Source organism: Gavialis gangeticus, unplaced genomic scaffold, assembly GCF_001723915.1.
Source record: "Gavialis gangeticus isolate Ggan-Ray unplaced genomic scaffold, GavGan_comp1, whole genome shotgun sequence".
Lineage (NCBI taxonomy): Eukaryota > Metazoa > Chordata > Crocodylia > Gavialidae > Gavialis > Gavialis gangeticus.
This window is the reverse complement of record NW_017729025.1, coordinates 117,999,056-118,022,669: the sequence shown is the minus strand read 5'-3', so window position 1 is coordinate 118,022,669 and position 23,614 is coordinate 117,999,056. Positions and strand designations below refer to the sequence as shown.

The 23,614-nt window shown below is 40.1% G+C and overlaps 1 protein-coding gene across 1 annotated transcript in view; it reads right to left on the bottom strand.

Moving 5' to 3' along the window:
- Positions 1 to 20,212, bottom strand: part of SLC17A6 (solute carrier family 17 member 6) — a 70,863-nt gene extending 50,651 nt beyond the window's left edge. The window contains exons 1-3 of the mRNA XM_019519473.1: positions 18,487 to 20,212; positions 15,263 to 15,515; positions 13,851 to 13,969 (exon numbers count right to left, since the gene is read on the bottom strand). Of these exons, the coding sequence (XP_019375018.1) occupies positions 13,851 to 13,969; positions 15,263 to 15,515; positions 18,487 to 18,572 (458 nt within the window). The 5' untranslated portion in view covers positions 18,573 to 20,212. The remainder of the gene's footprint in view (positions 1 to 13,850; positions 13,970 to 15,262; positions 15,516 to 18,486) is intronic.
- Between the last annotated feature and the right edge of the window lie 3,402 nt (positions 20,213 to 23,614).

Below are 23,614 nucleotides of genomic sequence, written 5' to 3'. Positions count from 1 at the left end.
CTGTAACCTACTAAGCTTATCCACATCCTTCTTGAAGTGTGGTGCCCAGAACTGGACACTATTCCAGCTGTGGTCTCACCAACACCGAATAAAGGGAGAGGAGCCCCTCTCTGGATCTATTGGCAATGCATCGGCTGATGTACACCAGAGTTCTATTTGCCCTGCTGGAGACCATCATCACACTGATGGCACACATTCATTCTCTGGTCGATTGTCATCCCCTCAGTCCATTTCAGATGCACTGTCAGCTAACGGACCACCACTCATTGTATAGTTATGCTGAGGGTTCTTCCTACCCAGATGAAGGACCCGCCACTTGTCCATATTGAACCTCATCTAATTGCATTGAGCCCATAGGACAAGCCTGTCAAGGTCATTCTGGATCCTTACCCTGTCCTCAGATGCGTCTGCATTTTCCCACAGCTTGGAGTCATCTGCAAACTTAACCACTGTGCTTTCCACTCCCTTGTTCAAGTCATTGATAAAGATGTTGAGGAACATGAGCACAAGCACTGATCTCTGGGGGACACCACTCAAGACAGCCGTCCAGGATGAGGCCACCCCATCGATCCCTGGGGGACATTTCTGTCTTTCTATATTTCTGAATACAGAAATACATTTCTGCATTTCTGAAGAGGATGAGTCCTATATTTTTGTAAACATTGTGACAAAATATTGACAGTCAGACAAACAGAAGATGTTATTTAAATCTTCCATACCCAAGAGTATGCCCCAAACTGAACTAATGCTACTTCTCATATTCGGTGCTTTGAAGATTAACTATACTTAAGCCCCCTTCAGATATGTCAAAGTGATATATTATAAGTCATGAATGTTAAAACTTGCAATGTCAAGATCAACGGTCTTCATCAGTTTTTCACTGCTGATTAAAATTTCCAAGTGACAGTGGCTGGCAGCGTGGTCAATAACAATGAGAACCAGACAAGATGGCTTGATTTGAAAGCTGGGTTCAAAATGCCAAACTCACTAATCTATCATGAAATAAGGAATAAAAGCCATTCCTAAAAAAATAGAGAACGGTATTCTAGAAAGCTGTAACCATAAAAAAGATTATGGCTTACTTAATAAGCACAGCTAACTTAATAAGCACTCATAATACAATAGAGAAAGAGCTAATGTAATCCTAGGTTGTATAAACAGGTCAGTAATGAGTATGAAGAGCATTGGCAAAACAGATACTGGAATCCTGAGCATAGTTCTGATGTACACATTTAAAACAGGTGCTGTGCAGTGAAGGTCACAAAGAGTTAAATTTGAGAACTGGAGAAAATGTCTTGTAGTGAGACTTTGGGGATCAGTCTGGTTAATGTATGAAAAAGATGAAGGATGAGTGTGCAAATGCATCCATAAGGGAAAATTCTGGGTAAACAAGCAGTTTTTAATCAAGTCAAAAAAGGTTTAATAAGAAACAATGGCTAGGACCTGGACAAATCAATTTAGAAAGGCACACAAATATTTAAGAGAGAATGATAACACCATTGGAACAAGGAAAGTGTTAAATCCACCATTTTTTAATATAAGGGGACTTGTCTTTAGTCAGACAAATCATTTGGCTCAATACAAAGGGTAAGGGGATAGAAGAAGTGTGCACAGTACATAGAAGTAAGACTAAAATCTAATGGCCTCTTCAGACCTTAAAAAAACCCGATGAATCTAATTTGACTTTAGCCTAGTAAAGTAATGAAATTCTTAATTAATATTTTTCATTCCACATTTGCACCACTGTGATTGTTACAGCAGTCCCAGAATAAATGTGTGATTTCAGGTACCTGTTGTACTCTCACACCTAAGTGAAAATGTGTGGAGCTGTAATGGCCTGGCTTTTGTGTCACCTTCTTATATTTGTGCTTTGCAAATTCAAGAAAATGATCTTCATCTGTGACTGTTAAAATCTCATTACTTTGTTTTCTAGTAGGAAAGATGTGCCAGCATTCTTTTAAATTATGCTAACAAAATGGCATTAAAATCCTGTCTCCAAAGTCCATAGCAAATATACTGATTTCAACAGAAGAATATTTCACCATGAATTTCCACAGTGCCCAGGATAGATTTTTAGTGTTCAATCAAGGCAGGTTTACTGAAACTGGAACTGGTACAGTCCTACAAAATACAGCAGAGAATCATTATGTTCTCCACATTTTTCTAATAATTCCATGTAATCTTATAACAATGGCAAAGTTCTTCTTTTTTGCTGCCATCCAGAATCTTAGCTGATGTAAATAGGGATAAATCCATCACATTTTCTGGCCCTGTTAGATTTTAGAATTTGAAATTCACTGAATTTCTACACCATCACTATTAGTTTTGCTTCTATTAAATATTTAGTGTTTTCCTCTAAAGATATACATCAAAATATAAATACCTGCCCCACATTTGTGAATTTTCAGTTTCTTACTTCTATTTCAATTTTTAAAGTCTTAACCAAATCATTAACATTTTTCATAGCAAGCAATCCTTTTGAACCAGTGATATAGTTTGCATGTGTAAACTGAGACATTTTTTTACAGAAATGAATCAATGTATCCTCCTTTAAAATGCTGGAAAGTATTTAAGCAAACCTACATGATTAGAATATGGGTAACATTGTTATTACTTCCTGTTTCCTAAGCCAAATCAGCAGACTCAATCATCATACTTTACATAAGCCAAATCTTTGTAAACTAAGGTATTCAGAATTCAAAATGTGTGTCTAAAACTTAATTCCCACACCCCTTTCACCACCTTTTTATGGAGGATAACATTATTCTATACTTGCTCTGTATGTAGAAATAAAATACTGTATCTATTTAAACAAACAATATTCATACTGGAACTGAAGTACCTGAGGATGTTTGGTACAAGTATTGGTTATGAAGGAGCTAACTTCTGATCTTCTTGTCAGCCCCTGACTTTGCATTATAAAAAATAATTCCTGAGGTTATGGCTGCCAGCTCTACCTTTCATGTTCACTTCAAAGTCCTGCCAATTAAATTGGGCTATGATCCCAGGCACTGGTGGAGGCCTACTCTATTTACACTCAGAGCAGGCAATGCTGAACAAAGCACCATATATGTTCTGTCACCCCACTGCATTGCAGGGCTTTTTAAGTAGCAGTCCCTGTAGGGTGGAGGCTAGGGGGCATATCGCTAGGATAGCTGGTGCTGTTGTTCCCTCTGCCATATGGCTCCAGTCCTTCCACTTCCCTGACATGAATGATGAAGTCATTTTCACACCTTAATGCTTCAGCAAGGGATTTGGGTGGGATATTCTGTTTGATAAAAGGGGGCCTCAGATGTGTGGCAAAAATTAATAATGTATCCAAGCCCTTATTAGATTAGATGGTGGGAGATCTGCTTTTACATATCAATGCTTCATGAAAGGCTTATAATAGGATTTGAACATGAGTAGCACGCGCACGCGCACGCACGCACGCACGCACGCACACACACACACACACTTCTGCCTTAGCGCCCCCCGCCCTGCCCCATAGACACACAAATAAAAATAGCCTGTTTCACACACACACACTTCTCCCTTAGCACCCCCCCCCGCCCCATCCACACACAAATAAAAATAGCCTGTTTCACACACACACACTTCTCCCTTAGCACCCCCCCCCGCCCCATCAACACACAAATAAAAATAGCCTGTTTCACTGTGTTTTTTCAAATGGCAAGTAAAGCTGTTATGCTGAGGCTTCTGGCACTGTTCATGGAAATATACTGTGTTAATAAACTGGATCAACCTTAACGCTATCAGCACTCTGGACGAGCATCTATGAAATACAATGGGAAACCTAGGATAAGTGTTCTCCTCTAATAGCTTCTTGCATTTGTCTTGATAGGCAGCTAAGTTTGTAAACCATTTTAATACTCATGAAAGAAACCCATTTTTGTTAGCCCTATGAGGTTCCATTAATTCAACACCACTGTCCATTGTTGGGTTGTCTATACATGGTTAAGCCTGAGCAGGAGTCATCCCATCCCTCTGTACCAATGTAATTTCAACACTTTTAATTTTTAAAATTAAATGTATTGTAAAATACCTTCCAATATCAAAACAATGCAATATTTTTTCTGGCAGTATTGACACATGGTCCAGACAACTTGGAGAATATGCTTCAATAAATTTAGCATTCTTCAGAATTTTGGATGAATTAATTAAGGGTTCCAGGAAAGAAGAAAGAAAAGCAGGACTGAAAAGGAAATCTGGAAACAAAGGACAGGAGGAAGGGGCACTGCTAAGAGAGGTGAAAGTGGGTTGACTAGTTCTATGCATAGCATCTGATGAAGTATACTGTCACCTACAAAAGCTTATGCCTCTCTGATGCAGTTAGTTTCTAAGGTGCCACCCTATCCTGCCTTCGTCCTGACATCAGACTAACCACAGACAACTGCCTCTCTTTAATGAAGTTAAGATAGACATTGAAGTATCTGCATATAGTTATCTCAGAATTTTTGGGCCTACCAAATTAATTGTCCATTTTTTTAAAGAATGTATCGACTGTCATGTTGACGGTCATTAATCTGTCTTGCCATCAAACAGATGGGATACATTTACACAGCAAAGTAGATATATGGATAATGGTTTCTTTATATACAAAGGACGTGATGATATCTGAGAACTAATGCATCCTGAAATTTAGGACTAGATTCTGAATTATGCCATGCTACTGGGGTAGATGTACAATGCTCCCTTGATGAAGCCAAGTCAGGAAGAATAAAAGCCTTTGAGCATACGGGCCCATGACTACCCACACCCTAATTTCTATCTTTACAACTTTATGCATGGGTCACAACCCCACTTTCCAGGCTGTGGCTAGTGAATGGGGTTGACTGTGCCAGAAGGTATTTTCTCTCTCTCCCAAAACCCATAGTTTTCATGAAGCTAGCTAGTTTCCTTAGCTTATGAGTATTGTGACTTTATGCCCCAAAATAACTAATGTTACAATATACAGCTAATTATAATAAAAATAAGTAAACTAAAAAAGTTAAAATATAGAAAAGAATCCATTATTCTGCTTATACTTTTCATTGTTACCTGCTCTAGACTTTGCTTAAAATGCTCTGGAAATGAAGTAAGGGGCATAGATAGCAAATAGTAAAAAAGCAAATAGGCATGTAAGAGTTAGGACTAAGATATTGGAGAATCCATACTGGTCTCATCTTTACATGAAGTTAGGGGAGTTCCTTTCAAAAGGCTTAAAAGGAAAAAGTTTTTACAGGTGCAACAGATCTTACGGAGCACACATAAAAAGGCACATACAATTTCATACCTTTGAAATTTCATCCAAAGTCACTGCAAGCCAGATTCTGCCATCATGTATGCAGGTATAAACTGTAATTTGGGGCAGCTCAGTGCAAAACAATTCTTAAATGAACAGCCACAGTCAGTAGAGTAAACAAGATGAGAGCTCACACAACAGGGAGAGAAAATAATAATGAATATATCAGGATGTCACTAAATCTCACAGTAATCTGTTCTCACCTTGAACACTGAGTTCGGTTCTGACACGTGATCTCAAAAAGGGAAGGAGCAGAAATAAGGTCCAGAGAAAGGCAATTAGTGTGACTGGAAGCAAGGGAAGTGACCCATATGAAGAGAAAGGGATTGGTAGGATTACTTTACTAAAAAAGAGATAAATAAGAAGTTGCATGCCAGTTGCATGTAAAATAGGAAAGGTCAAATAGATTCTCTTAATTAACCAGTTGTAAGAGGTGTCAAGAAGATACCAAGTGAAACTAAAGGAGAAAACTCATTTTAACTGGTAGATTTGGAGAAAAAAAGTTACTTTAATATATATTTTAATTCCACAATATTTTAATATGTGGAATTAGTGGTCACACAAACCCTGGTCATGGAGCCACTGTTGGGAACTCCCTGCTCCCTGCTGGTAGGGACTGGGGAGTTTATTCCTTGCCCAGCTCTGTGAGCATGGAGCTGGGCAGGGAACAAGCTGGGAAGCTTGTTCTTCTCCCCTCTCCCCCCCCCCCCAGGTCCATGAGCAAGGAGCTGGAGGCTCCCCAGCCTGTCCTCTTCCCTCCCCCAGGTCTGCATTCGCAGAGCTGGGCAGGGAACAAGCTCCCCAGCCCCCACTCTACAATTACAATTGCAATTATGGAGCAGGGGCTGAGACCTCTTTGCATGGGGACAGTTCTAGCTGATTGGGGCAGGGGTTGGGACTTGCCCCTCCCCTGCAGCTCTTTCCCTTGATAAGGGAGCCAGAGCCAGGAGATCCCTGCTGCCAGGGCAGGGGAACATTGTCCCAGTCCTAGCAGCAAGCAGCTGTCTCCTGGCCAGTTGCTCCCTGCCAGCCTCTGGGCTAGTACCCATGGGGAGCCTGGAGCTCCTCCCAGTGGCCACAGAGGCACATTGCAGGGCTGCAGAGAACTGGGAGCAAATATTTTACCTAATCCTCACATGTGTAGACACCTACCCAAAACCCTTACTGTGCAGTAGCTTACTGCACAGTAAATCTAGGCTGGAGTAAATGCATGTGTAGATGAATGCAATGGGCACTAAATTAAATTGGGTTGGGTACATCTATATGTTCATTCATGTGCTTTTGCTACAGAGCATTAAATTTAGTACCTCTAATGTGAGGTACTAACTAAATACATATTAGGCTGCCCTAACATGCAGTAGTGAAAGCACATGGTTTTTTAGTAATGCTTGATGCTCAGTAGCCTAACTGTACTGTTCATTAGCTGATTAGCATATTTTTGCCAATGAGCAGTAAAATTGTCTTCTGCATATTAAAGGCAGATATAAATATGCTCAACAGGTCCCAATCTCCATGTGGTGGGGAGACAGCTGCTCCTGCAGCTGGCACAGCTCTCTCTACCTGGCAGAGATCAGGACCAGCCCTCATGCCCCCTGCCTGCCCCTGGGGCTGGCACCCAGAGGAGCCTTGAGCTCCCCCTGGCTGCTGCAGGGGCGTAGAGCAGGCAGGAGTGGCCCTGGACTGGGATATTCCTGTTAGGTGCAATTTGCTCCTGATGGGGGTGCACATGTAGATGTGCATCCTGGAGTGCATTAATGAGCCACAATTTTCGGTGAAGAAAATTCAGGCACGTTAATTGCACCTGTAGTTGTGCCCAGTCAGTGGAAGAATCATGATTAGAATCAAGAGTTCAGGTCCTGTGCTTACCCCATTAGATAATGTTGACTCTCCATGACAAGGGTCTGATGTGCAAACCCTTTGTCATGGTGAACCACACTTCAGTGACTTTGCATAACTCAAGGAGTGCAATGCAGCAAGATTCTGGCCACAACCCCTCAGTGGAGAATTCTTATGAATGGGAAATGTTGCTCATATAAATCCAGCATAGCTGGCTCCTATACGAGCCACTTTCCTCCCACTGTAGCACAAGACATAGAAGGTGACACGGGACTTGACAGAGGTCTACTACATTATTCCAATCTTTAGCTGGTTTAAACTGCCATAAGAAATCTGCACCAGTGATGTAGTCTGTTTAACTCATGCTTGGTTTGGTTTGAATGAACTCAATTGTTTCCCACTCTTGCTGCATCCAGCAGAGCTCCATCTCAAGGGAGAATCGAACACTAAGTGGACTATTCATATATATTTAGTTATGACCATAGCATTCTATTATGTATGCTTAATCATTAGATTTACTGGTGAAATTCACTATGCCACTTTATGGTCTATGGTATCAGTAGGATGCTTAGAAAATAATCAGTATAATGGCATTGTTGTTCTATTACAAATGGGAAGCAAAAATGATCATTGCATTTTGTACCAGAACAGCTCACCCCTTAGCATTCCTTTAAAACAACTAAATATCTTGTCCATGAAATTCTCATTTTTAAGTCAAGCCTGTTTTTGAAAAAATAATCCATAAGGTGTTTTGTTGTTGTTTTTGTTTCTATCCCTGCAAATGATGGATGTATTAAAAATGTCTATTGGTTTGAGATTTAATTATGAGATAAACTTCAATCAAAGTTTATATTATGGAACAATTATTAACTGCTGCTAAGATTAGAGGACTGTCTTCATTCCTCAAAGTGCTGCCTACTCAGAGGACATTGATGGTCCAATAATGTTAACCACTTTTGCAAGGCCCCTTATCATATTGATATTCAAGTTTGCACCTCAAAAACATCTCAAAGAGATTTTCAGTGTTTTTATTTGATGCTGACTTCCATTGTGAATTATGACTTAATTGACTAAATAGTGCAGATATGTGCCAATGATCTGCATTAGAATTTTTCTGGTTTCACTTTTTATTATCAAAAGGAAAAAATGCCCCAATTTTCTCTCAAGAAGTTTGCACTTCTTAGGGACATGCTTTTCTGTCAATTGTGGCAGTTGCTAGAAAAATCCAGAGTGAATCCAAAGCCTCAGTAATAATGAACATTGCTAGACCTCCAGACAAAGAGCAGGATCCTCAATCTGCTAATATTTTGTACAAGAGTTTTGAATGGGAACAAAACTGTAACTAACGGATAGTATATCAGGATGTGCATTTTTGCCTGCCACTACAACCCCAAAGGCCCTGAATCATGGCAGTGTTTCCTCCTGCTAAAGATATTTATGGGGGTTTCTCTGCAGAGCTTATTAATTCAATTCACAGCCAGGAAAGAAAGCCTTGTTTTTTAATGAAGCCAGGTGTTCCCTTTGTTCTTCCAAAGTCGACCTACCTGTACACCCTCATCCACAACAATCCCCAGAGTTTGAGAACCTGGGGAATAAGACTAAGGTTAACCATGAACTCTAATCCTTACGTGACATGCTGTTGCCACTAAACCACCAGACAGCCCCTCACTATTTTGTTCTATCAGTATCTTAATGTTTAATCTTTCCACTGATTAAACATTATCATTGAGAACTTCCCTCTGAGGAAAGGTGTGAATGCAGTAAATCCCACCCTTGAGACTCTGCACTGGACAACCCTTGGGTCTTGTACTTTGCTTGGATTGTTTACATGGTGATGTCAGATCAGCACCCTCCAATTACAGAGTCTCCTCTGGGAGAAAGCATTATGGTAAAAATGGAACAAGGATTCCCTTTGGTTCACTGCATGGAAAAACACATGTCTGAAGCTTTGTTTGTTGGAAATGAGTAGGTGCTCAGGGCCCAATATTGATCTCTTAAAGGACCGATCACATCCTGTGTGTCACTGTACACCTTCATCTCCCTTAGTCGGTGGTTGGAAACTAGTGTTCAACACAACAGAGAAGCAGACAGACAATCCCTATTTCAACTGACTTCAGAGGAAGTCAAGGGTGCTCAGAAGATGAACAACACTCTAAGTACTTTAAAATAACCTTTAACATTTCCTACAAATCAGAATAAAATGTTCATTGGAAAATCCATCTTATATAGTTCAATTGACTTCAGAACTGAAAATATCACATTTTTATATTATTTGAGACAATCACTTGACAATTCAGAAAAGTTTTTGGTTAATCAGCTTGATCTATTTTCTTTGTTACTATTGTTCCTTTTTATAAATGAATTGATCTTTGTTTTAGTGTGTAAGCATAATTCTAGTGATAGGAAGACATTAGCAAGCTTAAGAACAAAGCTTACAGTTGCCATGTGAGATTAATTTTGATCCAAGCTATCATACAGAAACAAACAGATCCTATAAATTTTTTATCAAATCTTTCTCATGCCAAATCTGATCCGAGAGAATTAAATGGAAGCTATATTAATGATAAGAGCTATGGGATTTAATCTAAAATGGAGAGGCAATGTACAGCTACAGATTTAATTGTCTGTAACTAGAAAAGTAATCCAGGATCCCAGTTATAAAAACTAAAAGTTTTGATTGACTTGATAAAATTGTACTGCAGATTTAGAAAAAGAAAACCCATATGACGTGGCTCAGTTTAGTGATAATTGCTTGGCAGGGAGTAGTAACTATTTTAAAACTAGGCAAGATCAAGATAAAAGTTCTTGGCTAGTTTTAAAGGCTAATGAGCTTAATATCAGGAAAACATAAATAGTAATCTATTTAAATAGAGAATTAATGGGTTCTAGGAAGGTTTCCACAACATGAACATAAATATTTTGTTACTAGAGGGTTGTTTCTTCTATATTTTACAAACTGATGACATTTTAGAATCATGCCCAAATCTTTGTAATTAGGACTACAAATAGGGCTGCTGGACTGAGTCTTAATATCAAATAAACAAACTCCTGCATGTTCAGCATCCCCCTGCCCTGCCAGTAACAACTAAGCTTTCAACAAACCTCGCTCTTCCTTTGGCACTCCTGGTAGCTGGAATTCACTCGTCCCTCCTGTTGTCTTATCCATATGATTGCTGGCTCTCTCACTCTCTCTCACTCATCTTCTCCTCCCTTCCCCCCTCCCCCTGCCCCCAGGATGATACCTTTCTTTTCATTTAATCCTTCCCTCCTCTTGAGTGCATGACTGAATCTATGAGATGTTCTGTGGAGAATGGTTCTATTATACTGCATAGTCTTAAGTTCACCCCTGAAATCTATTTCCTAGTCACTACTAAATTCTGAATTGCTCCAAAAAGAGGTAAAACTAAGAGTGTCCAAGGCATTTAATAAAATCAATGTATCATCCACTAAGATGTGAATGGATTGGTGTGCTTAAACTGACAAGTGTAACTACAATGATTTATACCCAGGCACATCTACACGTGAGCTTTAATGTGCAGTACCCTGTTTTACTGTGCATTTCAGCGTCATGGCAAAAACTGTGCTAATACGCTAATGTGCAGTAAAGTTAAGCTACTCCTGCATTACGTACCACTAAAAAAGCATGCACTTTCACTACTGTGCTTTAGAGCAACCTAATGCACATTTAGTTAGTACCTCTCATTAAAGGTACTAAATTTAATATGCAGTACCAAAAGGGCATTAATGAATGTGTAGACACACCCAGTGAGAACCTGAACCTCCTGAAAGAGCTGAGCCTGGCCTTGATATTATGAATTATGGTAAGAAGTTACCATGAATTATGATAAGAAGCTGATTCTGGCCTTGATGCTAAGAACTATGGTAATTTGCATCCTTTGAACCCCAGGGAAATGTTTATGTGGGTTTACTGGAGGTTGTAATCTATTTACTGGACTTTTAAACTATTAAAGCCTAAGGACCAGTCTTAGAGTTCATATATATACAAAAGTCTCACTAGACTCTGGCCAAATTCAACCCTGCTCTAATTTACATACCCAGCAGAAACTGGAGGGGGAAAAGAGTGCAACACTGATTTATAATTTAGTGCAGCACAAGTGAAAGTGATTTTATTCTGTGATAATTTAATTCAGTGCTAGCAGACCTAGTCATGTGCCCCTTTGATTTGTTAGGAATACCTGAAAATGATGTAGGCATGAATCTGACCCAGAGAGGGTCAGATGGAACCATTTGTGAAGGAAAGTGTTATTCAGGGAGGCATGAGAGTATACCTTCCTGAAGAACACTTTCCATCACAAATGGTTCCATCCATTTCAATGAAGCAAATTTAGCCCTCACATTTGGAAACATGGATAATTCTGTGCTGTGGCTACCTCAATTATGGTGATATTCTGCACAAGCTGAGTATAGAACTAATACAAATTCCACTGCTTTTCCATGTTATGAGTCATCTGTGCATGTTTTGCCTGGTATCTTAATCTGATGCAACTTTTCATCAAGCTGAATTTGTCCTGGTCCAAGGCTTCTTCAGTTTGCTAAGCCAAAGCAAATTCCAAGTGATTTCAACAAAGGAAATGGAGCTGGTCTGCATTTATAACAGTATTTTGGGAAGCAGCATTTCACTTACACACTTCAGGCTGCATACAACACTACTAAACACACAAAGGGGTATCCATGGCTGTTCCAGCTATGGAACAAAATCTGTTACCACTTACACCAGTTGATTGATTTAAGAAAAAAGGTCCATCACCACTTCCATTGCAATTGCACTAGAATAAATGAGTATAGAATGTCTCTTTGGGTCAGATCCTGCAGCTTTACTCACACCAAACTCCCAAGCAAGCCAGTTAGTAATAGCCTCAGTAAATACAGTAGAATTTGGCCCAGACAGAAAAGTAAGAGTAGTGGATGTATATGGAGGACTTCTAGATGACAATCATTATGTTTTGTTGCAAATTGCCTTTTATATTTATGATCCAGTTTTAAAAATGAAAGATATAAAAATTTCCTGTGTCAATACATGTATTATATAAAAATATGGTGCTTTGATTTCCCTCCCCCCAACCCCAATTTTGGGGGACCAAAGCATCAGCATTGATTTAGAGCCCTACCAGATTCACATTGGAAGAAGATCTGATCATTTAGAGCTGCTCGTTGATTTATTTATGGAGCTCTCTGCTCTCCAAGAGGGTGCAGTCTTAAGTATATTTTCTGCCCTAGAATATCACAGATACCACCAAGCTTTCGCATTGGGAATAGTTTCTGTCACAGTCCAGTTCTATATCTAATGCTACACAATCCTGAAGGAAGGTGAGTTACATGTTCCCTTTTAATATCCATTTGCACTTAGTCCATTTCTGCTCTGAAGAGTGGCACTAGGACCTTTCCTACCTTTTCAAATGATGAGCCTATAGCATTAAGGATGGATATAAATGCCTTGTGTGTCTTGAATACTCAGTGGATCTAATTAACAGGTGGAATCACACCCAGGGTGCTTGAAATATTGCCAGACACCATAGAAACAAATCTTTAAGACCCTGAGCCATCTGCACTTGCTTTTCATTGTGCAAAGCTCATTGAAATGTGATTTTCCCCCCATTTATTCAGACTACACTAAATTCAGTTCAGTGTCAATTAATAACTACTACTAAATGACTAGTTTTCCCCCTTTCATTAAAAAAAAAAAGTAGCCATTACCCTTAAATAAAATTTTCTTGCAACCTTGGGGGAAAAAAAATCCCTCATTTGATAAAGTTAATGGTATACTTCACCCTTTTGAATTTGCCACTAAATAAAGCTAAAAAAAATAATCGCACCTTTAACTGAGCATGTTTTTATTTAAAAAATAAAGACAAGAAACAAACCTGAAATCCACAGGCAATGATGTAGCATGGTCAATAAAATGGAACAATAACAGCAATGTTGGTTTTTTTCCATGGATTTTTGTTGTTTCTTGTTCTTTAAAAAAAATATGCGTGTGTGTGTGTATCAAATATATATATTCATATTACATACATATATATGTTTACATTATATATTATATATATTTATATATGTATATATTTATATAATATAATATATATAAAATGTGTGTGTGCATATATATATTATATATATACACATATACGCTGTGCGTTATAAATGTGCGTGTGAGTGTATAATATATATATATATTATACACACACACACATTTCTGTTTGCTATTATAGGGGACCAGACCTGTTCGGTGATGCTTCTGCCTTTTGCAGAAATGACACGTCATGAAAGAGGTGGATCGCTGCCTTTTATTTAATTGAACGAAATAAAATCCCGTTCTGTATCACTGGGACCTCGACGTTGCCTTGTCCCTGCTGTAAAGGATGCCTTGCAATCCGACCTGTTAATGGTCAGAGCGCGTGTTTGACTGGCAAGTCACTGCTGAAACTGTGCCAAGCAAATCTTATTTAACGAGCGGATATATGGGAAGGGTTGTGCCTATCCGAGAAGAAGGCTGCTTTCAGACATGAACCCAACAGATCTCAGCTGCAGCAGAGATATAAGCCACCCGCAGGAGATCTCTAACACTTCAGACACCCTGCTTTTGTCCTCCCCATATGTGCCTGCCTTTGCACAGGCTGAGTATCCAGCCAAGAGAGAGGCATAGCAATCCGGTGTAGCGGTTGGCTCTATAGATGATGCACGTACATATGCATTTATATTAGCTCATCATTACCTGTTAGCTGCCAGTCTGGATGCGATATATCCCCCAGGGATTTGAGTGATGATATATCCCCAGAAAAAAGAGCCGTGGATCATGCCAACTGTCTCGGGATCCCAATTAAACTTCGCTTTCTTCCAAGGAGAGAGGGGGAGAAAGAGAAGAGGAAGGCAGTAAGCAGGCCAGATTAAAGCATTCATTAATATTAATTGAACACTCTGCGGTCTGTGGGGAATTGCACATCAGACATGGCAGGTTTTACCCTCTACAAGCAAGAGGCTCTAGACATGGGCGCAAGGTGCCTCCGACGTATTAACTGCTAGGTTCAAGCCGTTCATTGCAACGAATTAGTCTAGACTATCCGCCAAAATGTGGCACTTGCACTTAAGAGGAGCGCGTTGGTGTGTGTGTGTGTGTGTGTGTGTGTGTGTGTGTGTGTGTGTGTGGCTGAGGGATCCACCCAGACGCAGCCGTGTCATTGGCGATCACTGTGCATTATAAACGTGTGATCTTGCAACGCCAATTCTCCATAGTCTCCTGCCAAGTCTGCATGATCCAAGGTGTGGGGAGCAGGACTGAATCTCACCCACGGGGGAAAAAAAATCCCAGAAGCCTGTTGCAGGTGGGCAAATCCCCTCCAAGTTCATCCGCAGTTAGGGAAGTCAGTGTATTGCAGTGTGCCTGCGTTCCCGAGGTTTGCAAGATCTATCGAAAATACATAATACAGGGCTCAGTGGGAATCAGAATTAGCCTCATTCCTAGAAGCTCTTCATTCCTCTATGTTCACCCTTTACCTTTGTGTGTGTACGTATGTCAACGTGTCATGTATACTCTGCCTTTGTGCCTGTGCATTATGCGCATATACACCCGCTCTCATTAGACCATTCACTTGCTTAACACCCTTGCACGTTATGACCCCAAATGCAGTCATCCTGCTATTTCCAGAGGTCTACAGCAAGCTCCTTCATTTCCTTACAGATCATCGTGCATCCATTTTTCAGTCTCTCATCTGCATGTATCTTAGGGCAGGACAGTGATGTTTCTCTAAAGCTGGGCATAAAGGTAAAACACCTGCACGCAGGCTAGTGCCAAGCAAACTGTTAAGCAAGAGAAACAAGACGGATCGACCTTGCTCTCTCCAGGGCATTTCTGACCTCACGGTCCTCTTTTCGTTGCTTTTCTAAGTACAACATGAAGCTGGACTGAGGCAATTTGGGTCGGGAATCCTCCGACCCAAAAACAAGGGCATTAGAGCAGAAGTAAAAGGAAATCATCGTCCCTACTTTATTGGTGATTGTGGAAGTATCACGAAAGCCTACAGGGCCTCTCTTGCGCATGATTTTACTTGTTGGGGGTTGGTTTTCCCTCACCCCCGGGGTATCTAGTAGTGTTGAGAGGGAGTGGGGTTTACGGGGAGTGATTCCCACCTCTTTAATAATTTTTCCTCCTCGGTGTATGGTGCTGTTGTTGACCATGTCCACGATGGCTACTCCCAAGTTACAACGGATACCAAAGGAAATGCAGAATCCCAGTCCACTCATGATGGCAATGATGTATCTTCGGGGGAGCCCAAAACAGGTGCAGTCGCAGAGAGGGGCTTTCTTCTCGGGCATGTCCAGAGGTTTCCCATCTTCCGTGAGCTCGATATTGTCCCCAGGTTTCTGTTTCTTTTCTAGGACTCTGCCCAATACAAAGGGAAAGACAATCAAGGGACCTGAAGTCAACTCTCCCAAACACTTTAAATAGCAGGGGTATTTGGGTTCTGATTCTTGCTCTTATTTAACTCACAGGTATTATTTAGCAATGCCCTGTAGGATTTACAATTTGCCATTCCCCCCAACCTCGAGGAGGAGTCTTGGGGGAGGACTAGCCACCTATCCTTAAAGCCTAGTGCTGAAATATGTAGGCTGCGTTCAGAAGACATCGCCGGTATCTACTGCGGAAGAGCCATATTGGCTGGTTCAAAGGGACTGCAAACATATTTGGGAGAGGGTTTCAGCTCTAGTGTCCTTATTACATTTTTTAAAAATAGAGGGAATGGATCCTAACGCGCTTCTTGCTTGTGATTAAGGGAGCATAAGGAGTGTTGGGAAGCTGAACAATTATTTCTATTTATTCCAGCTTTGCAAAATGGCTGTCACACATATTGGAAGAGAAACGTGCCAGTGTTTTGAAAAAGAGCCTCTGCAGAGGACTCGACGTCCTTGCAGCACGAACAACTTCCATTGCGGAAGGGTCTCTTCCACCACCCAAACACGCCGGGCATTGACAGCCACAAATACAGCTCACACCGAGAACAGACAGTATATACATACACGCACTGTGATCACGAGCAGGATTTGGTCTTTGCACTGGTTGTATAGGTGGGTTTTATATAGTGATCGCGGTGCCCATCGTTAACTAAAAGGCTGAAATCAAAGCGTCTAAGGTACACCATGTTCAATTATAAAGGAAAATGTAATATTGACACCTATTTCGATATAACACGACAGAATTCTAGAGGCATTTTCACCTACACGGAGAGCTTATATATATATATATATTTCCAGAGGGGAATCCGAATAAATAAATACAATTCCTGAAAGGGCTCAAAATGTATTGTGTTTATCACACGAAGGTGCCCAGTGATGAATTTCTTGATTCTGCTATGAAAGAGCCAGTTTTATCTGGTACAGCGTACATCCCCTTCAAAACAAGGCGTTGGAAAACCGCATGGAAAGAGTCAATTTTGATAAAACGCAACCTTGGTTCCCATCCGACCAATATTTTTGCACGTGAATAATTCCCCTTGACTGAGTAGTCTCAGGTCAGCTCATGTTAGTAACAGCTAAGGGGATCGCCAGGATCTGGCCTCAAATATTATCAGGAACCCAGCCATTCCTCGGTTATATTCCTTTTACTACTCGCGCCAGTGCGGCTTGCAAGACCCCGTCTTTTTCAAGTGTTGCTATATGGAAAGACACATTTCAAGTTTAAACTGGTTCATTCAAATAGGACAAAATGCGAAACGCTCAGAGAACTGCCCGTGTTCTTTATCAAATTAGGTCAAGGTATTTCGGACAGAAACAAACGGATCAACACAAACTACGGCGGCTTCTGCTCGAAAATTGCGAGCAGAAAATCATCGTTTAATAGTCCGTAATGGGGATAATTCTAGTGGGATCTGTTTTACACGCTCGGGTGGTATATTTTATAACATTTGGTTAAAAGTTAGTGAGTGACTATGGGCTCTACATGGTGTGGAGGAATGAAGTTTATTTTTTGTGTCAAAGAATGGACAGGTGGACTCGATCGTTGCATTTATGTTGGTTGAGTCTGTTTGAAGAAAAGTAAAGTTCCCTGCACATTTTAAAAGACTCGTTTTTAATTATTCAGTTTTCCCCCCTCCCTAAATATTACTTTTCCCCCCCAGGCACTTTAAAGAGACTGAATTTCTCGAGGCAAAATAACCTTGTATTTCTAGACTCCAACTCTACGTATTCCAGCTTGAAAACAGACACTTTCAATTTCTTCTTTATAATTTTAAACATTTTCCCTTGCAAAAAAAAAAAAAAAATGGCATGGGATGTTGTGCCTCCTGTAACCTTACTGTTGGAATAATATTACTCCTGCAGTATTGTACTGTATGGCTGTCACGAAAGAGAAACAAGTATTTAAAGAACTCCATCCTTTAAAAAAAATAATTCTAATAAGTTTTGGGAAATTAAGTCACTTTAAAAAAATCAGAATCTAAAATATATGAAACCAATTCTCATTTTATAATTTCTTTTCCTCCTAAATACTATTTTGAAGGTGTAGGAAGTCGTCAGGCTCGAGATACATTTGATGCGTCCAGACTACGAGGATGGTGTGTTCAAATGCTCTGACCACCCTTTGCAGGGCTCTGTGTGTGTGTGTGTGTGTGTGTGTGTGTGTGTGTGTGTGTGTGAGAGAGAGAGAGAGAGAGAGAGAGACAGAGAGAGAGACAGAGAGAGAGAGAGAAAGAGAGAGAGACTGGAATCCTCTACACACCTTGAAGAGGGTAGAAATGCACACCCGCGGACACTCGCTGTTGAATTGCATCTCAAATTTCATCCGTTGCTATTGTAAATATGCTATAAAATCCTTTGATCCTTTTTCTGCGCAGACGGATAAATAATTGAACGCATCACTCTCTATGTTTCAGCTTCAGAGGGAGAAATCGTTCGGTTATCAATTATTTATACTTGTCCATGTTTTTCTGCCTCTTACAGGCGATCCCACAAGGGAATCAATCGTAATTGGGAATGTCTTATTTTATGTCTTTATTTGTGCAATGGACCTGTCAGAAGATTAGAATGTTTTTCAAAATTAAAATGAAATGATAAATTGAGGGAACTGCTAGTATTTAAAACAGGGCCCGATTTTAGGGGCAGAAATATGGGGCGGGGGAATCTCTCAGTACATATTTACGAACACCCTCCACAAATCAGATGTACAGGCTATCCCCGTGCCATGCTCCGATGTTGTTGCGTTAGTTCCTAGGATCCAGAATGATATAAAGAAAATCTACAAATAGCCATTAACCTATTCACAACGAAAGGTGCTCAGATAGAGGCTATCCGACCTGATCCACCAGTGCCAAGTCATTATTTCTTGTAAGAAATTCAGCTCTATGAAAGGTCTTTCTTACCTGTAGAGGTGGCCAAGCGATTTCCCCGCAAAATTCTTCAGCCCCTCCTTGCCAGGGGTCAAAATCCTTTGTTTTACCGACTCCATTCCTGCAGAGGTTGTCACTGGATTCTGCTCTGTTTTGAATAAGGCACCGCTATAAACAGTGATGATCTCTCATATTGGTTTAATCTCTAACTTTTTTCAGTCATGAAATAGCTATTGGTGCGTCTTCAGATGAAGGGAGAGTGGGAGAGAGAGGGTGTGTGTGCGTGTGAGAGAGAGAGAGACGGCGTGTGTGTGCGAGAGGGAGCGCGCCTTGCATGCAACCCACGGATTTCCTAACAGAGCAGAGTTGGGAGACACGATTAGAAAGTCTTTTTGGAAGTGCAGGATCCAGCGGCGGAAGGTGGAGGCAGTGCCATGCTTGGTTTGGGAGGGGAAAGAACCCTGTGTGCTAGGAGAAGAAAGTCCCGGAGTTGAAAATAAATCCTGGTTTCAGGCGGAGTGTTTCCCTGCACTGTAGATTTTGAGATGGGGGATTCTTTTGATTTACCTTGCAATAGAACAAGTAAAAAAAAAAAAAAATGTTCCCACTGCCTAGCACACAACAGCTTGAGAGGCCCTGATGGCTGAGTTGCAAGCCTTCGGATAAAAACAGCGCTAGCGTTTCATTACTGTGAGCTACTCCTCAGGCACCTGCCTACTCCGGCGCAGCTCGCCCCGAGCGGTAACGTAGAGTAGACTGGGACTTCAGGCTCCGTGGGGCGGCGATTCGGATCAACACAGCGCCCCGTCTCGGTCCGGAGCGCGTTCAGCACCACAGACAGCTCCCCGGGCGCTCGGCTCGGTCCCTGGCGCGCTCAGCACCACGGAGAGCGCGAGCGGTAGCTCTGCCTGGCAGCCAACTTTCTAGGGGAATTGGAAGGATTCATTGCGGGGCTCTTGAAGACTGGATGCTATGGAAACCGAAGAGGAACCATGTCAGCGACTCTTTCCAGGTTTTTTTTTCTTTTTCTTTTTTTTTCCCCCTTCCCAGAGAATGGTGCAGGGAAAGGGGAGCTTGAGACACTGACAATTTACTTTTGGAGTCCCACCTCTGCCCCCGTGTTCTGACGCATGCCTGACCCTGTAGTGCAGGGCAAGGTCTACAGCGCATTTCAGTGGAGTTTGCTGCATGGGGGGAGCATTGTAGCTAACTTAATTGTGCCATTGTTATGAGAAAAGGACCTGATCGCTTAAGATAATCAATCAGCGCTTCTGTGGAAACAGAGCATCAGTAGCAAAATCCAACCGAAAACGCCTTCCAGGCGTGGTTCGGTAGCTATTTTTCTATAGACTCCTTACTCTAAGACGATCTTTTTCTATATCAATATTGATATCACTAATATATAATCATACATTATATCTTAGGTATAGCATAGTGGCTTTTTACTTCTACTTGTGTTCTGTTCTACCTTGTTGTCTTGTACATCAGTCATGCGCTTATAAAAATGCCGTAATTTACCTTTAAGACCCGGTTTGTGGTGTTTGCACTGTTTGAAGGCTCAAGGTTTGTTCTGACGGTTACCTTTTTTCTTCTTTCCAGAATTTGATAATCATTGCTCCGCTTTCATCACCTTACAATAGATGGTAGATGTCAAATGCTAAGGGTTCAAGATTACTAGGCCTCTTTCAAATATGATATCCACCTCAAAATATCTATAATATTTCTTAGTTGTAAATACATCGTTACGAATTTATTTATGCCCCAAAAGAAATATATATGAAAATGTAAGAGCCTTCACTACAGTGCTTATTTTGTACCAAAAGTTAATAAACTTTGTATTTTAAAAATCAAGCTAAAATATTTATCTCCTGATTAAAATACGTAGACCTGCAACAATAGTCTTTAAAAAAATCTTTGGATTAGCGAAATATTTTACTGATGTTGCCCCCTGGTGGAAGGACAAGGGAGTTTTGCAGCAGCAAAGCACTTTCACATCAGAAAAAGCAGTTCTTTTTAACACTGGAATTGAAAATAGCAGCCAGTTTAAAATAGAATTTCAAGTTTTCTTTTTCAAACAATCACAACACATTATGTAACACAATAACAAGTACATTTAAATTATGTCAGCCTGAAACAGGCAACTAAATAATGCTAAGTTTTTTCTATGCAGCATGATGGAGTACTCAATGTGACCTTCAGTGAAGATTCTATTATCTCATCTTCATTATATTACCTCTCTATTGTTTTGCTGCAAGGAACTTTAGGGGGGTTGCAGTCTATATATGCCTGTCTCTAAGTTCATAATTGAACCTGTCCTTTTTCTCATATTTAACTGCTCCGGTTGACCATTGCAGATATTTAAGACAAACTATTAGTAATAAAAACTTCCGAGTTCACAAAGGGATAGGAAATAATTCAGTAATGTATTCAGAAGAGCAAGGCTGTTCAGGGCAAAAACCAAACAAATTTTTAAAAAGGCACTTAAGAATTCAGGAAAGCTTGTTAGCTTTGCTGAGTGGAGGCCTTAGATTGTAAAATGTCCAGGGCAGAAGGCTACTTGCTTGTACACAATCTAACACAATCTAGACTCTGACTGGAATCTTTCCCATTAATGCATTATTATTTCACTGAATACTTCTTGACTTGACAACTCTAAATAATAATATTGATGTGCACAAAATCTGAGGCCATACGAGGATAAATTAAAAGACTTGATGAGACATCTCTTTGATGGGCTCATCCTTTAAAAAAAAGAAAGGAACTTTGTCATTATGGTCCAAAATATGCACTTTAAAAATTGGCCCAGGAAGAGTTCAATGCTACAGTCAACAGGCTAATGTGGTGCTATGTTGGGATGCAGATATAGTATGCCCAACATGCATTAGATTTGTATTTTTCAGTCAGTGAGGACCCACTAAATTGTTTCAGCTTTAATTCAGGAACCACTTTGTGGCCTTTGTGCTAGAATATATACTTAGACCAATTAGACTTGTAAACAATACCACAGATTATTGGTATAATGCTAATCACTATTAGTACTATTCAAATATCTCTGACAATACACTTTTGTGTCATACTCAAACTTCACTGTCCTAAAGGCCTGTTCCAAAGTCCATTGAAATCAATGGGAGTTTTTCCATGGCCCTCCGTGGCCTTCTGGATCAGGCCATTATGCAGAAGTTTTTACATATTGGCTAGGAGCAAACACTTCTGCTTCAAACCACCTAATAAGAACACAAAACAGATCAAGAAGCTGTTGGAACAACAGTGGGATGATGTAGTGAGTTGCAAATCACTGCAGTTGCTTTCAGGCAGAATTCTGACTACAGTATTTGTGATTAATCCTGCACCATTTAATCAGATAAAATTTCCTCTCCACTAACTATCAAACTTGTTTATACAGCATGGGGCATTTCAGGACTCATTCTTTTCAGGCTTCAGTGTGGAGGAAAAAATAAGATTCTCCTCATATCTTTTATGAATTAGTATATCTCTAACAAATTAATTAAAATAGAGGCTAAAAGATCACAACTATATTTTGAGAGGTCAGTTCTTCACATTAATATCTAACTAATCCTAGTGTCCTTTTTAGCACACACCTCACTTCTATCTGAATGCAGTGCCATCTATTTAGAAGTTTATTTAGTCAGCCTGAATATACATATTGACTTTAAGATTTGCATTTGGGTCTTTGAACCCAGTAGCTGAATTAACTGAATCATAGATGAACACCATATATTGTTTTCAGAATAGCTTTAAATTACATCACTATGTACCTGTAAAATAGATTAGATATTATTACTATTATTTAAATATACATTTGGATCCTGGGAGTGCTTTTAGTTGCCTTTTTTTTGCTGCATCATACCTTATAAAAATGTAATTGCCCATTCTAATGAGGAATGTATACTGACACATGATAGTAATGTTACACTAAAGCATATTTTATAATGCAAGAACAAATTGCTGGCCACTTTGCAAATACAAATTTGAGAAGATTTTTCCAAAAATCATACATCTATATCCTTTCAGCCTGAATGTTTTGGATGTCTGTGTCTTCTAAAAGGTTTTCCAAATTTAATCTATATCTTTTATCATATCTTTTACCTTCAAAGATGCAGCATCCTATTTGGTACAGTTTTAAGTAGTCTATAAAAATTCAGCAGTAACCTGCATGCCTACAAGAGACTCCAAATCAACTTGAGGTATGATGCAAGTGTGAGCAGGACTCCAAGATGAAGAATGAACTTCTGAAGTCAGTTGGTCCTTCACTTTGGTGAAGCTGGGAATTCACCTTAAGATCTGGACCATGTTTGGGACTGAGGAACTACAAACTCCTAAAATGATGCTGGAAATATTCATTTCTGTCCTTCAGTTAGGAAATGTGATGGCAAAAAAATGATGGAGGGAAGTCTTGTCTGGAAGAAACAGCAGATTGTCTATGTTATGTGTACTTTAATATCATTTTATATTAATTAGTTGCTTTTAAATAAAAGTTGGATTCCAGATGAAAAATTGAGACAATGACAACTTCACCCATCTGTGCACCATCCTTCTGAGTCCCATCAGAGGTGTGTTCTAGGCCAGTTAAATAGAACTTACAGCAGCCCTTGACTAATCTAGTTGTCCTGATCTGCTAGCCCTGGTCAGTAGTACCTAATGGTCAACTACATTAAGAGCTGTAAAGGTCAGGTAATTTTAAGCATGAAAGTGTGGTCTCTATACACTGTTGGCATCTATTAAAAGGGTCTTTATATTTAGTACTGCTCTTAAACCTATTTCTAAAATATCCAGGATCCACTACTTCCTAAATCTGAAGTGGCGTTACATATGCTTCATGGCCAAACAAACTGACCTTTTTCAAAACTAGGACCATGACCGCAAACCCACAATGCAAAGAGAGTAGTGTGGCTACTGTGGAATTACACTGAGAGGTGAAACTATAACATACATACTAAAGCTGCTTATAATTGTTTCCTGCTTTCCCCATTCCCCTTGTGTGGGTATCTTGGATTTTAGACCACTCAGGCCAGGGGTGGTGTCTTCTCATTTGTCTGTATACTAACTAGCATGTGGATTCTTTATTTTGAGTTGGGTCTCTGATGACTACTATTACTAGGGTTGGAGCAATGGTCTAGAAAATATCGCTGAATAAACCTTG